Source organism: Panthera leo, chromosome B4, assembly GCF_018350215.1.
Source record: "Panthera leo isolate Ple1 chromosome B4, P.leo_Ple1_pat1.1, whole genome shotgun sequence".
Lineage (NCBI taxonomy): Eukaryota > Metazoa > Chordata > Mammalia > Carnivora > Felidae > Panthera > Panthera leo.
In genome coordinates, this window is record NC_056685.1 from 11938519 (window position 1) to 11954467 (window position 15949).

Below are 15949 nucleotides of genomic sequence, written 5' to 3' on the forward strand. Positions count from 1 at the left end.
TTATAGGCTGACATCCTTGGGGGGTTGAGAGGAAGAGGGTCCAGTGTATAAATGAAGCAGGGAGGTTGGGTCAGCATAACATGAAGACAGGATTATTGGTGGTGACTGAGTTGAACCGGGCTGGGAGGCATCACAGATTAGCTCTGGGCAACATTTATCATCAACTATGAGTGGTGTGAACCAAAGCCTCGTCCTGAAGTGTGCTCTCTTCAGCAGCTAAGAACAGGAGAGAGGAAGGCCTCTTGGCTCCCTTGACGGAATGTGGCAGTCTCACCCAGAGCACAGGGAGCCAGGTCGCCTCTTCTTGCTGTGCCCTCCAGTTTTGCAGTGATTATTGAGCAAGAAATTCCAGCAGATCATTATCTAACTTTAAGCCTTAGACCCTTTCATCAGATTCTAGGCCATGAGTTTGTGCATTGGCTCTTTTCCATCTGGTAAGAGAGTGTAGAGCGGTGTAAAGAATATTGGGTTGCTGGCCTAGAGATCTCCATCCTAAGCCAGGCTCCTGTGCTGACCTGTGTTGCCATATGGTCCTGAACAGACCCTTGATGTCTCTGGACTTTAACTCTTGTCTTTCAGGTGAAGGGGGGCACGGTGCATGAAATATCATTAATGTCTTAAAATGGCTCAGATTTTATAAAGGATTAATACCCAAACAGGGGGAAAAAAAATGGGCACCAAAAGAAAAAGAAAGAAGAAAGAAAGAAAGAAAGAAAGAAGAAATCCTAAGGGCCAATAAATGTAAACAATTCTTTACCTCATGAGATTTCTCTGGAAATGCAAATCAGAACACTGAGATGCCTTTTAAAATCCTCCATCAGACTAGCAAAAAAACTTAAAGTGACATCAGATATTGGTGAGGTGTTAGGGAGAAGTGGCACTGCCATAGTGCTAGTGAGTAATCACTTTGGGAGCGAGTTTGGCCGTATCTGGGCAAGTCGGAAAATGTGCACCCAGCAGCCCAACAATTCCACTCGTGCTAGGTATTCCTGGGAAACTGTCACACGTATGCAAGACATCGTCATGGTTGCTGCAGAGTTTGTGGTGGGAAAGAATTGGAAAAGAATTACCATATAGCCATTGAAAGAAACTAGAACTGTATGTTTTGATTCAGGTCGGTCTTAACATGCAATGTTGAATTAAACCAGGATACAGAGGAATACATACAGTGTGCAACAATTTATGAAAATACTTTATTTTTTACTGTTTGTTTATTTTTGAGAGAGAGAGAGAGAGAGACAGAGCATGAGTGAAGGAGGGACAGAGAGAGGGAAACACAGAACTCGAAGCAAGCTCCAGGCTCTGAGCTGTCAGCACAGAGCCTGATACCAGGTTCGAACTCACAGACCGTGAGATCATGACCTGAGCTGAAGTAAGACACTTAACCAACTGAGTCAGCCAGGTGTCCCGAAAATATTATAAATCAACCAAATACTCTGTATGGATTATGAATACTTATGTATTTATGTTAAAATTTTGAAAAATGGACTAGACTGATATACCAAAATTAGGATACTTCTTGCAGTAGGGTGTGGAGGCAGTGGTTAGGAATTGTGATAAGATTTGGCATGATAAAAAAAATTCACATATGCACATAAAAAAAACCATATACACATTGAAAAAAAGATTTGGCATGATAAACTATAAACTTTTTTTTTTTTTTAAGTTATCTAACGTAAAGGCAAGAAGCAAACATAAATGACTCATTCTGGTTGATGAAATATAAGTACTTTTTATATGGTTGTTTGTACCTTTTCTACATTTGAAATTTTTTTACCCCTCAAACAATTAAAGCCTAAATGCATGTTTAGTGTATTTTTGAGTTATTCCCTTATGGGTTGGATTTCATGGAAGTTGGTATGCAGGAAGTTATCTCACTAGCTGAAGTAGCACAGGGAGAAAGATCAGCCCAGTGAACGGCCCGGTGTGGTCACTATGCAGGTGTTGGCCCCTTTCTCCTTCACCCAGTGCCCTATAAGCACTTGGGAAGAGGAAAGGTGGACAGAAGATCAACAATTTACCAGGCAAAATGGTGAGCCATTTTAACTGCCTTATTAATGTTGAGTGTTTTAATTAACTGCTTGTCATTAGCAGTTTTTCTCAGGTAGGTTTACTTTCTGTCCTTCGTCTTTTTCCCCAGGGGAGGAAGATGATTTGTCTCTGCTGACTGCATTGCTGGAGGAGAATGAGTCAGCCCTGGACTGTAATTCAGAAGAGAGTCACCGCTTGACCCAGGAAGATCGTGAACCTGATGCATTTGATGAGCTCTTTGATGCAGATGATGATGGTGAATCTTACTCAGAGGAGCCTGCTGATGGAGAAGTGGGAGAGATTGAGGACCGAAAGGAAAATCTGGCCACTCTCTTTGGAGATATGGGGGACTTAACAGATGAAGAAGAAGTTCCCACACCACAGTCAACTAAAAACAGTGTCCCCACTGCTCCTGCTCCCAGTCAAGGGAAAAGTAATCAAGAGTTGCAAGGTGCCCTAACTACTTGCTTTTCTAATTTCTTCATGGTAGACTAGATGGAACCTGACAGTTTTCATCAAAATAGCTGCTGAGTCAAGAGTGGAGATACATGACTTGGCAAAAAAAAAAAAAGAAAGAAATCGTGGGAGTTAGTAGAGGAGATATTCACAGCCAGCATTTCAGCATGCAGAGGCCAGCTGTAATTTAGTCCCTCCCAGAATGGCTCTAACGTCTTTCGTGCCTGTTACAGAAAAATCTTACCCAGAGACTCCTCTGCATGGGGAGCCAGGGACAAGATGGCAGGCTTCTCCACATTAGTTTTGGGCAGGAGACCATTTCTGAACAGAAGCTTTGTGGAGTGCCCTTTTCTTATTCGTGGCATTGTCTCTTATATATTCTGAAATTATAATAAAATTCAGTGGTTTGCTGTTTCTTCTAATGCAAGAACCAGCATTTATTATATTGTATTCAGTTTATGAAATACTAATCACTTTTCTTGATTCCTAAAAACTTGTTAACTGGGGATATGTATCTGTGATATTTGTCAGTAGAACAAATTCATGACTAGCTTAGGTATTAGAGACTTGATTACTGAAAATACAAAGTTTATTTCTCTAAGGGACCTCTTAGTGCAAAAGTTAATGGTGAGTTCTCAGTATGTGATTATATTGTGGCTCTTGGCATTTCAGGGTGAGGGAGTAGACACCAAAAGTAATTCCAGCATTTTTGCCATGTATGATATTTCTTCTGCTCTGGGTCTTAAGTCAATATACTTTTCTTTCCTAGATGAATTAAAGAAGTTGCAAGAGCAGATGAAATCCTTACAAGAACAGCTAAAAATAGCAACAATTACACAGCCTGCAAGTCCAGCCCTTCTGCATAAATCTCCTGGTAATCAGACTGTAATTCTAGGAATAACGTGCATCTCTGTTAGTGAGAAATTATAGGGGCACCTGGGTGGCTCAGTGGGTAAAGCATGCACCTCTTGATTTCAGCTCAGGTCATGATCTTATGGGCTGTGAGTTTAAGCCCTGCATCAAGTTCTGCACTGACAGCGCTGAGCCTGCTTGGGATTCATATTTTGTCTCTCTCTCTCTCTCCCCCCCCCCCCCTCCCCCCCTCCCCCCCTCCCCCCCTCCCCCTCCCCCCCTCCCCCTCCCCCCCCTCCCCCTCCCCCCCTCCCCCTCCCCCCCCTCCCTCTCTCCCTCTCTGCCTCTCTCCCTCTCTCCCTCTTTCTCCCTCTCTCCCCCTCTCTCCCCCTCTCTCCCTCTTTCTCCCTCTCTCCCTCTTTCTCCCTCTCTCCCTCTTTCTCCCTCTCTCCCTCTTTCTCCCTCTCTCCCTCTTTCTCCCTCTCTCCCTCTTTCTCCCTCTCTCCCTTTTTCTCCCTCCCCTCCTTGCCCCTCCCCTGCTCGTGCTCGCACACATGCATACTTTCTCTCTTTTTCTCAAAAATAAATATTTAAAAGAGAGAAAGAAAAATTATAGCATTACTTCTGCATTCAGCTGCTGGTAAAATAGCCTTTGAGTTCCTTTCTAAATTTTCTTTGTTAATTTCTTTTCCTTTTAATAACATAGCTAAGTCCCCACGTCCCCCTCTGAAGGAGAAGAAAGTTCAAAGAATTCAGGAGTCAACGTGCTTCGCTGCAGAGCTTGATGTCCCTGCTCTACCAAAAACCAAGCGGGTGGCTCGGACTCCGAAGGTTTCACCTGCAGGTACAGTACTCAAGACCTGCCTGGTTTTTCGCTACTCTGGCTCTGTTTAACGTTTATTTATTTTTGAGACAGAGAGAGACAAAGCATGAACGGGGGAGGGTCAGGAAGAGGGAGACACAGAATCCGAAACAGGCCCCAGGCTCTGAGCTGTCAGCACAGAGCCCGACACGGGGCTCGAACTCACGGACCGCGAGATCATGACCTGAGCCAAAGTCGGCTGCTTAACCGACGGAGCCACCCAGGAGCCCCAGTCTGGCTCTGTTTAAAATTCAGTTCATCACTGTCATACCTGCAGGGGACAGCTGGGGGTCTGCCTTAACTGCCCATTGAGAAAAGTAAGTTTGTTTGGGATTGAGAGCCATATGCTCTGTTTTGTAATCTTCCTCTGCATCTTAAAGTGCCCAGAAAACCCTCAGGTGCAGAGTAGGTATTTACTAAAACAACGAATTAAATGTTTTTGAAGCTCTACAGTCCTGTAGTTGAATTATAGCAAGTATAACCACTGGATTGAGTTCTTGTGCAATCCAGAGATTGAGTCTTCAGGCTTGTGAGTTCAAGGCACAGATTCCTTTTAATGGCCAGGTTTTATTTGAAGTGAAGTTGTATTAAAGCAGAGGGTCCATTCTTTAGAAAAGACTTCTTCTCCAGGAGTAGAGATGTATATTCAAACACCGTTGTAGTTCAGCCCACATATAAGCACGTAGAATTAAACTGGAAAATATTCATAAGTGCTATGTATTGATTTTATTGCACTGCCTCAGTTTGCACATGGTAATAATTCTTTGGAAGATCTCGGGGCTCCTGGGTGGCTCAGGCAGTTAAGCGTCCAGCTTCAGCTCAGGTCATGATCTCACGGTTTGTGAGTTCGAGCCTCACATCAGGCTCTCTGCTGTCAGCGCAGAGCCCACTTTAGATCCTCTGTCTCCCTCTCTCTGCCCCTCCCCTGCTCACATGTGCGCTCTCTGTCTCTCTTAAAAATAAACATTAGGGGTGCCTGGGTGGCTTAGTCTGTTGGGCATCCAACTTCAGCTCAGGTCATAATCTCACGGCTTGTGAGTTCAAGCCCTGCGTTGGGCTCTGTGCTGACAGCCCAGAGCCTGGAACCTGCTTCAGATTCTGTGCCTCCCTGTCTCTGTGTCCCTCCCCTGCTTGCACTCTGTCTCTCTCTCAGAAATAAAGATTAAAGAAAAAAAGTTAAAAAAAAATAAACATTAAAAAATATTTAATTAGAGAAAGACAAATATCACATGACTTTACTCATGAGGAATTTAAGATACAAAACAGATGAACATAAGGGAAGGACAATAAAAATAATATAAAAACAGGGAGGGGGACAAAACATAAGAGACTCTTAAGTATAGAGAACAAACAGAGGGTTACTAGAGGGGTTTTAGGAGGGGGGATGGGCTAAATGGGTAAGGGACACTAAGGAATCTACTCCTGAAATCATTGTTGCACTATATGTGAACTAACATGGATGTAAATTAAAAAATAAAATAAAATTCAAAGAAGTATATTTAAATATTAAAAAAAATAATTCTTTGGAAGATCTAAGACAGAATGGTCTGGATAACATAGCTCAGAGTAAGCAGCATGCTATTCACCACGTATGTTCAAAAAGGCCCTTTAGAACAGCAGTGGCATGTGACTCTGTAGTAGGGAATAGCAGCCCTGCATGTTCATATTTATTTAACAAAAATTATGTATTCCTTGTATCCGCTTATGAATGGCATCCATCCCTTTAGGATCTTTAACATTACTATGTCATTAGGCAGTGTCCAAAGTTCAGTTTTGAGGGCGTGGGGCATGGGCATGCTTTCTAGAGATTCTCAAGTTCTTGGGTTGCCCTGCTTCCTAGCTTGGGAGCGGTGATCCAAAGTCTTCTGAGGGTAAACAACACAGTCTTATTTAAGAGAGAGTGAAATTGTATTAAGGAAAAATATCCAGGTTTTCTGACCTTCAGGAACATTATCAAATGCTTCTAAAATAAGAATAGTAACCACATCAGGGATGTTTAATGCAAGCAAGTCAGTAGAATACCCTGGTCCCCCTAGATCCGCCTGCCCCACCCTGTAAATAAAATGAAATGGAACCAAATGGAATGAGATGAAACCAGAAACAAAAGGGAGTTAACTTCGCATTTTCTTCAGGTAGAAAATTGATCTGTACACAAATCACTAATCATTGGTCCCTGAAGGAGGGCTCTTACTCCCTTATGCAATCTACCACAGTGCTCTGTGTATAGGGAATGCTCAATGTCATTGCACAAAGGAACTCTGTTTCAGAGCTGCACTGTAATATAGCCACCACTAGCCACGTGTGACTATTTACATTTATATTAGTTTAAGTAAAATTAGACATTCATTTCTTTAGAAGCACTAATCAATTTTAAGTACTTATGGCCACATGTGGCTTGTGGCCACCATACCAGACAGCATGAGTATAAAACATTTCCATGGTCTCAGGAAGTTCTTTCAGACTGCACTGCAGAGATTTGGAGGGTAGTACAGAAATGGTCTTGTGGGCTTCCTTTGTTCTCTCAAAATTTGGTTATTGCATATTGATTTAAAAAGAATTCTATAAAAACAAATTTTGTAGGGGTTTTTTTTCCTTTCACTTAATTTTTATGTTAATTTTTTAGAGCCCAAAAGTTCGTCTTCAGGGACGACAAGTACACTTTCCCAACCACTCCGAACTACTCCTGGAAACAAACCTAGTGGGTTGACCAGAGATCACAGCGCAGGGACCCCCAGGAGTTCTGGAGAACCGCAGACCGTGATCTGTGTGGAAGCCTTCTCGGGCCTGAGACTCAGGTCAGTACCTGTAAAGGCCTCTCACTCTGTTCTCATGCCCCACTAGATGCCTTGTCCTCCTTCCCGAGGACTGAGCCTTCTACAAACCATGTATTTGTACAGCAGATCCACTTAACACCAACAGCTCTTGAACTTGGCAAAACTTGGCAGTAAAACTAACCATAACGTACAGTACAGTTGGCATGTGAAATGTTTAAAGAAGACTTTTTCATGTTTACATGGTGAGTAAAAGATAATGCATCTGTAAAAAGGAAATGGGCAAATAAATAATAGTGTACGTAATCAGAAACAGTGATAGAGACTGTTTTTAAATACATAAAGGTGTTCACAGTTTAACCAGGATCGTAGTATCTTGTAATTAGTGTTAAGAAAAATACCTGTGCTCTTTTTCTTTCTAATAACTTTCAAGGCACGTTTATGTCCTTTGCTTCGGTTGTGTGGGGAGATTAAGATTCTCTGTTAAAATAGGAATAAATCCCAGGATCAGTTCAGTTCAGAGCCTGGACTTTTAAGTCTTCTGTGCCCCCCATCACTAGTCCATTGCAGCTCCACAAACACTTCTGTCGAAGCCCAGGGCAGGGCAATAATCCTTACGCTGAGACCAGATTGCTTTTAGTACAGTCCATCTGAGTAGCTAGGTGCTATCCTAGAACACCTAACCCTTGTCAATCTCAACTAAAACTGCTAAGATCTTAAATTACACGTTACTGAGCGGTGGCTGGGAGGCAGGTAGGTGCCACCACACCGTAGATGTGTATTTAAAGACTCCATACTCTCCAAAATCTGAAGAAAGTACTCAAGTGTTTTAATGACATCTGGGACATGTGGGATGGAATACAGTAAAAGCTGTGGTTCTCACTGAGGGCGCTGCAAGGTTTTTTCCAAGGTATACGTCCCCCTACCGAGATGATCCTGTCCACTGCAACAGGTTCTTGGTTGAAATCCCCCACAGATGAAGATGTTGTGAGTGTGAGTGCGCTGTGCCCGTAAATTGAAGTGGGTAGACAAAGTCAGAACCACTCAGCCAGAGCTCCTGAGTGGGCTGCAGATTTAGGGGATCACACAGTTGTTGGAGTCTCATTAGGAATAAGAATATATTAATCGAAGCCTTGGTTTATTGTTCTCTGAAAATGTTGATGAAATTTAAATATCTTATTTTGTAATCTCAACTTATGATTTTGTATTAAACTCAGAGATCACTTTTAAAAGAATATTGTAACATACATTATAATGTATACGAAAAAGAGTGTATGATCTTTCTTGTTTTCTATATAAGCTCCACTTCTCTATCGAAGGAAGCACAAACCTAGCTTTAAGAATTATCTTATTTTTATTGATCTGCCATAAAAATCTTTGCCTTGGGGGCGCCTGGCTGGCTCAGTTGGAAGAGCAAGCGACTCTCGATTTTGGGGTCGTGAGTTGGAGCCCTGTGTCACACATGGTGCCTACTTAAAAAAACAAACCATCTTTGCTTTGCCCATACTACATAACTAAACCTCCCTGAGAGCCGAGACTTCAGAGAAGATCTCCGTCCATAACATCTCTTCTTACCAAACTGCTACAGTGCCAGGGAATCTCTTATTAGAATAATAATCTAATAATTGCTGGTGTCTTGACCCAGGCGGCCTCGAGTGTCCTCCACAGAGATGAACAAGAAAATGATTGGCCGAAAACTGATCAGACTTTCTCAGCTCAAGGAAAAGATGGCAAGTGAGAAGCTGGAAGAAATAGACTGGGTGACTTTTGGGGTTATATTGAAGAAAATCACTCCACAGAGTTGTAATAGTGTAAGCATCTTACTGATTTCTTAGCTGCTCAATCACAAACTAACAGTGGGGACTCATGTTCTTGATTTTTCTAGCCCAAGCCCATCAGTATTTCATTTTGAAATAGCTGCTCATAAGTTCCCAGATTGCCTCACCTTTGTTGGGATTGCTGTCTGAGAGGGGTGTATGTGGAGAATGCCCTACTTATAGAAGATCTGGTTGTAGAGGGTCCTTGGCCTTTTCATTGTATTGTTTTTGCTGCATCTCACTTGTCATTGTTTTTGTGGTACATGTGGGTTGCCCCAGTGACGGTGTCCTCCTGGTTATGGAGCAGAGGCTGAGCACAGACTCTCTGGACAGCCTGACTGGAAGTAAGAGGGCAACTGCAGAAATTCTGAAATTGCCGTCCTTGTGAGCACAGTGAATATTACAAGAAATCTAACAAGTTCTAAAATCGCAGTTGACTGAGGCATAACAAGAAGATTATCTTGTGGCATGGCGAGTCACAAGATCTGGGTTCTAAGCCTCATTCTCCCTTTAACTATGTGGACTTAGGTTTACCTTTAATCTTTGAGGACTTCCATGTGCTTATTTTTTAGAGGAAGGAACTGGCTTTTGATTCTATCAGAATTCTCTTCCACCTCTCAAAATACTATGATCATGGTCATTACTGATTTCTTTCCTTAATTGAGATCTTGGACAACCTTGGATTTTTCTACAAGGCCTGGCCTCCTCGACAACGAGTTGACTTTCAGATTAGTGAGTCCTTCTCTAGCCCTATTACTGTCGAGTTGAACGTGAACACGTCTGGTTCATTTGATTAGGTTCTGAATTGTGTCATAGTGGCTATGATGACATTGAAAGGCATTGTACAAATCCATGGGAAAATAGAACACTCAAATCCAGTCAGTGGCTCACCATAACCTATAACCACACCCACTCTGGGTTGCCTCTGTGAAATAGCTTGATTGTGTATTGAAATTATTTTGTTTTAAAAAAAAAAATCTGAAAGTGGAAGTTGTTACAGTCAGCATTTTGAGTTACATTTCTTCAGATACATGATAATGCTTTTGAAATTTGACCATTCAACATAGCCAGTTGTCATTAAATGAGGCTTTTGTTTTTCTTCTAAACTAGGCAAAGATTTTAATAGCATAGAGCTGATACTTCCTTATTAATGTTAATAGTATCATCAGTGATAAAAGATCCTCTAAATTTATATCAGTAAGTTATTAAATGGTAGTGCCACTACTTCCAGTGGTCCTTTTCACACTGTGTGTGTAGTTAGAAAGGCGGTACTATCCCATTGAGTACTTAGACCTGAGAACTAGAGGCTTCACTAACACATGGGCCATTGGCTTGCCTGACTTCACCTTCATTTCTAAAATGAGAACAGCAGGGGCACCTGGGTGGCTCAGTCAGTTAAGCATCTGACATCAACTCAGGTCATGATCTCACAGTTCATGAGTTCAAGCCCTGTGTCAGGCTCTGTGCTGATAGCTCAGATTCTGGAGCCTTCTTCAGATTCTGTGTCTCCCTCTTCCTCTGTACCTCCCCTGCTCATGCTCTATCTCTCTCTCTCGAAAATAAACATTTAAAAAAATGAAAGAGAGGTAATAAATACTAAAGCCTAGAGAGAGGATTAATTTATAATTAGCAGACATTCTCAAGATTATATATTCAGGATGGATATATTTATATATTTTTCCACAATAGAGCACTTATACATGGAGACAGTATAGCCCATTGTGCAAAACTTAGTAAAAATAAGGGGCGCCTGGATGGTTCAGTCAGTTGAGCTTCCGACTTCGGCTCAGGTCATGATCTCGTGCCCCAGGGGTTTGAGCCCAGCATCGGGCTCTGTGCTGACAGCTCGGAGCCTGATGCCTACTTGGCGGATTCTGCGTCTCCCTCTCTCTCTGCCCCTCCCCCCACTCGTGTTCTGTCTCTCAAAAATAAATAGAACGTTAAAATTTTTCAAAAAATTTTTTGGTAAAAATAAGAATAAATATTTGTTCCAGGGGAAAACATTTAGTATCTGGCGACTGAATGATCTCCGTGACCTGACGCGGTACGTGTCGTTGTTCTTGTTTGGAGAAGTTCACAAACAACTCTGGAAGACTGAACAGGGTACTGTCATAGGGTTGCTCAACGCGAACCCCATGAAGCCCAGGGATGGTTCTGAGGAGGTAAAAATCTGTTTCCATGGTTTTCTTTCTTTGTTGTTTTGTTTTTGGTTTTTTTTGGTCTTTGCAGCTTAGCCAAGTTTTATGAGAAACATTTTGTGACTGGTCCACTCCTGCATATTGAGTCATACTTTTATGTTCCACTCATCTGGTTTTTTGTTCTTTACCCACCAATAGTCTGAATTTCTACCTACTCTTAAGTGTTTCATAATTTAAATCTTATCTTTCCAAATTAGTTTCAAGATTCCTGGAGTGTTTTTGAATTATTATGTTCAGATCTCCTTAGATCTCTCCCATAGATTTCAGTGGCTGCATCAAGAGGGTAGGATTTTATAGGGGAGGGGACTTGGCTCCATTCATTAGTACAGCTGTAGCTGCAGCTCAGAATCAGTGAGGTCATCTTCTCAAGCAGCAGGAGAGCAAACCGAGATCTCCTGTGAACAGGAGCAGACCTTCTCTCCACCTGACCGGCAAGAAGCATCATTTTGTTGTTACTACATATTATCTTTAATATAATACCAGAGAGTGAGAGGCAAAGTTACTTCTTTCCTTTCACCAGAGAATGGCAACAAATCTTCATCTGTTGGTTCAGAAGTATTTGGCTACAAGTAACAAAAACTTCCCTACCATTTCTTTTAATGGTAAACAGTGGGGTTTGTTTTTCTCACATAATAAATAAGCCCGACATAGGCAATGTAGTGATGTCAGTCAGTGTCTGTGAGCCTCTCAGCCTTCTCCTCTTGGTCCCTGGATGGCTTTGAAGTTCTCGCCCTCACATCACCTTTGAAGGCAGGAAGCGAACCAGCCCCACTCCGTCTGCTTTTGTCCGGAACTCCTGCCTCAGTCTCTTGCACGGAACGTAGTCACATGACCATCACTAGTGCAGGGCATACTGGGAAAATAAGCAGGATCCATCATCTAAGGCTGAGCGTTGGCTAGCCACAAGAAATCCGGATTCTGCAGCAAAGATGGAGATAATGGCTACTGCATAGAGAACTGAACGTGTCTTCTCTACCTCCCATGCCTACAGCTGTTTTTTCGGGTCCTGGCTTCCAATTCCTATAGACTGCTAGCACCTTACTAACTGCCACCAACCAGCCTCTTACTCATTCTTGCTGATGAAAGGCCATGCCTTTGTCCACTTTTAAGTCCCGGCCTGTGTCTTCTCTGCAGGTGTGTTTGTCTGTTGATCATCCTCAGAAGATCTTAATCATGGGTGAAGCTCTTGACCTGGGAACCTGTAAAGCAAAGAAGAAGAATGGACAGCCGTGTACACAGACTGTTAATTTGGTTGGTTTCAGTTCTGTTGGGGTGGTTTCTGCTAAAGACAGGAGCTAATAGGAGTAGATTGTAGATAGCGTAGCAGTAACGACCAACTTGGAACTGAGTTTCCTACGTAACAGGAAGCACCAAAGTAAGACAATTCAGTGTGTGGCTAATAACTGCCAGTTTAAAAAACTAAGGATGCGGGAAGGATTGAACTGTTAGGAAGGAAAGTGCTCTTTTATTGCCAACTGACTAGGAGGTATGAGGAAGGCGGAATTGTAATTGCCCTCAATTCTGAGTAGTGCCAGAGATCAAACACTATGATAAAATACACTAAAAACCTTATTTTAGTCTGTTAACTCCAACATTTATTTTCTTAGAGCATTTTTTCCCCAGTGTTTGTTTATTTAAAATTTTTTTTAATGTTTATTTATTTTTGAGAGAGAGAAAGAGAGACACAATCTGAAGCAGGCTCCACGCTCCGAGCTGTCAGCACAGAGCCCGATGTGGGGCCTGAACCCATGAATTGCGAGATGACATGAGCCGAAGTCAGATGCTTGACCGACTGAGCCACCCAGGCGCCCATGTTTGTTTATTTTGAGAAAGAACGTGTGTGCAAGCAGGGGAGAGGGGCAAGAGAGAGAGTCCCAAGCACGGAGCCCAACACGGGGCTTGATCTCACGACCTGAGCTGAAATCAAGAGTTGGATGCCTAACCAACTGAGCCTTCCAGGCACCCTGTATTTTTTTAGAGCTTTTAAAAAAATAGTAACTATGATAATTTGAGATATAATTCACATACCATGCAATTCACCCTTTCAAAGTGGACAGTTGAGTAGTTGTAATACTGAGTTGTGCAACCATCAGCACTATGTGATTTCAGAACATTTTCGGTACTGTTCCCCCTCCCAGAAAAAAAAAAAACAAAACCATACTAATTAGCAGTCAGTCCCCATTACCCTCTTCCCTCAGTCCCTGGTAAGCACTACTCTACTTTGTCTCTCTGGATTTGCCTCTTCTGGACATTTTACTAATAGAATTATACAATATGCCTTTTGTGTCTAGCTTCTTTTACTTAGCATCATGTTTCCAGGATTCATTCATGTTGTAGCAGGTGTCACTGCCTCATTCTCTTTTTGTGGTTGGATAATACTGCATCGTGTGGATATATCAGTTTTGTTTATTCATCATTCAGTGGGGCGTGTTAGGAATACTGCAGCTATAAGCGTTCATGTAGCAGTTACTGTGCAGGTGTATGTTTTCAGTTTCCTTGGGTATATACCTGGAATTTCTGCGTCGAATGGTAACCCCTGTGTTTCGGCTTTTGAGGAACTGCCAGACTGGTTTCCAAGGTGGCTTTTACATTCTCACCAGCAGAGAGGAGGGCTGCATTTTCTCCACGTCCCAATCAGCACCTGTCTTTCTTGGTCTCTGATGACAGCCATCCTCGTGGGGGTGAATTGGGGCTACTTAGAGCTCTCTGAAAGGACTAAATGCCAAGTTTCATCTCCGTTAGTTGCCTCATTCCTGCCTAACAGATCACCTGCTGAGCAGGGAATAGCAGGAGGTAAGGAGTTGGAAAAAGAGGTCTCAGAGTGAAGTGTCTTACAGATCTCCACATAGGAACACAATCATTAAAACCCCACTGTCCCCACACCTAAGGACTCACCCTGTAGAACGTTAGCACATTGCTTTCCTTTTTTTTCCTTCGTTGAAGGAGTAGCATTAGTCCAAGAGGCAGCCAGAGGCATAGAAAAATTTCACTCGATGCTGATGTTGGTGTATTCTTGTATCAGTGCATATTGAGGTAGAATTCACGCAATCTGCAGTTAACCATTTTACAATGTACACTTTGGTGATACCCATCATGTTTACTCTTGTGCAACCAGCCGCTCTCTAGTTTCAGAACCTTTTCATTCCCCACAGAAACACCCCATACTCATTAAGGAACCTCTTCCCTACCCCCTCACCTCCATCTACTGGTAATATGGCTTCTTGTGTCTGACTTCTTTCACTTAGCATAATGTTCTTGAGGTTCATTCTAGAAGCTAATGTTCCTTCCATTTTAGAAAGAGGGCATATGGGGTGAACAGTATCACTTTTTCTTTCATGTGACTAGAGCTTTTAAGTGTAATTCCAGTAAGTCTGTGTATACCTCCCCTTTAGGAATGGGCTTGGAGGTCAAAGGGGGGATTCTGCACCTAGAATAGTGCCCCACAAAGGTGCCTGTGGGGGGCACTCAGTCGGTTAAGTGTCTGACTCTTGGTTTCGGCTCAGGTCATGATTTCCTGGTTTCATGAGTTCAAGCCCCGCATTGGGCTCTGCGCTGGCAGCACAGAGCCTGTTTGGGGTTCTCTCTCTGCCCCTCCTCCACTTGTGTTCTTTCTCTCTCTCAAAATACATAAACAGACTTCAAAAAAAAAAGAGTAGTGCCCCTCGAAGCTGAGCAAAAGGACCAGTGTTTATTGATGCTGTCCCCCCCATGTGTGTCCCTAATCCTGATGCTGCTGCTGCTCTGCCCTTTGCAGAACGACTGTGAGTACTGTCAGTACCACATCCAGACCCAGTACAAGAAGCTCAGCGCCAGGCGAGCTGACCTGCAGTCAACCTTCTCCGGAGGACGAATTCCAAAGAAGTTTGCCCGCAAAGGCACCGGCCTGAGAGAACGGCTGTGTCAGGATGGTTTTTACTACGGAGGAGTTTCTTCTGCATCATACGCAGCCTCCATGTAAGACATTCTGCAGGGCGTCTTTTGCGACAGGGATCTTGCTTGTCTCCTTAGAAGAATCCCAGTGGTTGTCCTGTTCTGTAATAGTCCTGGGAGACTTGGACAGCCTTTATCTTTCATAGCTCACTGCCTGGAACAGGGTAGACGAGGACCTCCTTTATGCCCAGGTAGAGAGGAGAACACGGGGCGAGAAATTAGTCGTGTCATGATGGTCTTTACCTCGGAGCCCACGCTTCTCCTTTGGCTTCTGATGTCATAGTGCAACTTTGTCAGGGGCGATTGTATGGCTGCTGGAACTATGTTAATCATAGTGTTGGCCTCCTTTAAGTCATTTCCCTCATGACTTTTACCGTGAGCTCGTAAACCTCTTGGAATCCACATTTAACTCCATGAATCAGTAGCAGTCAAGCCTTAGGAGTGGAGTGCTGCCAAGGCAAACATCCACAGCCTCTCTTCTGGGGAGCACAGGCCCTCCATAGAGTCCCTAAACTAGGTGATCAATGGCACTGTCACAGTATTGTAGGAAGCACGTATGAGGACAGGTGGGGACCTGGCACAAGGGAGCTACCGTTGGTCCAAGAACAAAACAGATTTTCTTCCCAGTCTAATGGAAATTGGGCAAGAGGACTCTCACGTCCTGCCTAGCTTATCACATCAAGCACGTTTTTAAGATTTAAAATAATTTCTGTATTTTTCCAAACTGCAAAAAGCAATACCGCTGTGTTATAAAAAATGTGTGCATACAGCACAGCCCAAAGGAGCCCCATATGTATAAATTTCTAGTAATTTCTAGTAATATAAAATGAGATCAAAATGGACCTATACTTAGTAACTTTTTTCCCTACATAAAACAATTAACCCTTTCCTTATCAAATATACACTTACAGCATTATTTTTAGTGGCTACTTAGTATACTTTTAGGTGACTCTGACAACACGGTTCCCTGTGGATAAACATTAATGGAGTTTCCAACTTTTAACATTACAAACAATATTTTATCCCGCTAAG

The 15949-nt window shown here is 42.8% G+C and overlaps 1 protein-coding gene across 4 annotated transcripts in view; it reads left to right on the top strand.

The window, feature by feature from the left end:
* MCM10 (minichromosome maintenance 10 replication initiation factor) overlaps positions 1–15949 on the top strand; it is a 44006-nt gene that overhangs the window by 3333 nt on the left and 24724 nt on the right. For 3 of the 4 annotated variants that reach the window (XM_042944910.1, XM_042944909.1, XM_042944908.1), the window contains exons 3-10: positions 2141–2482; positions 3257–3361; positions 4046–4183; positions 6825–6996; positions 8618–8783; positions 10784–10951; positions 12122–12238; positions 14742–14941. In XM_042944910.1, coding sequence (XP_042800844.1) covers positions 2141–2482; positions 3257–3361; positions 4046–4183; positions 6825–6996; positions 8618–8783; positions 10784–10951; positions 12122–12238; positions 14742–14941 — 1408 coding nt within the window. The remainder of the gene's footprint in view (positions 1–2140; positions 2483–3256; positions 3362–4045; positions 4184–6824; positions 6997–8617; positions 8784–10783; positions 10952–12121; positions 12239–14741; positions 14942–15949) is intronic. The other variant, XM_042944911.1, reaches the window with a different exon arrangement.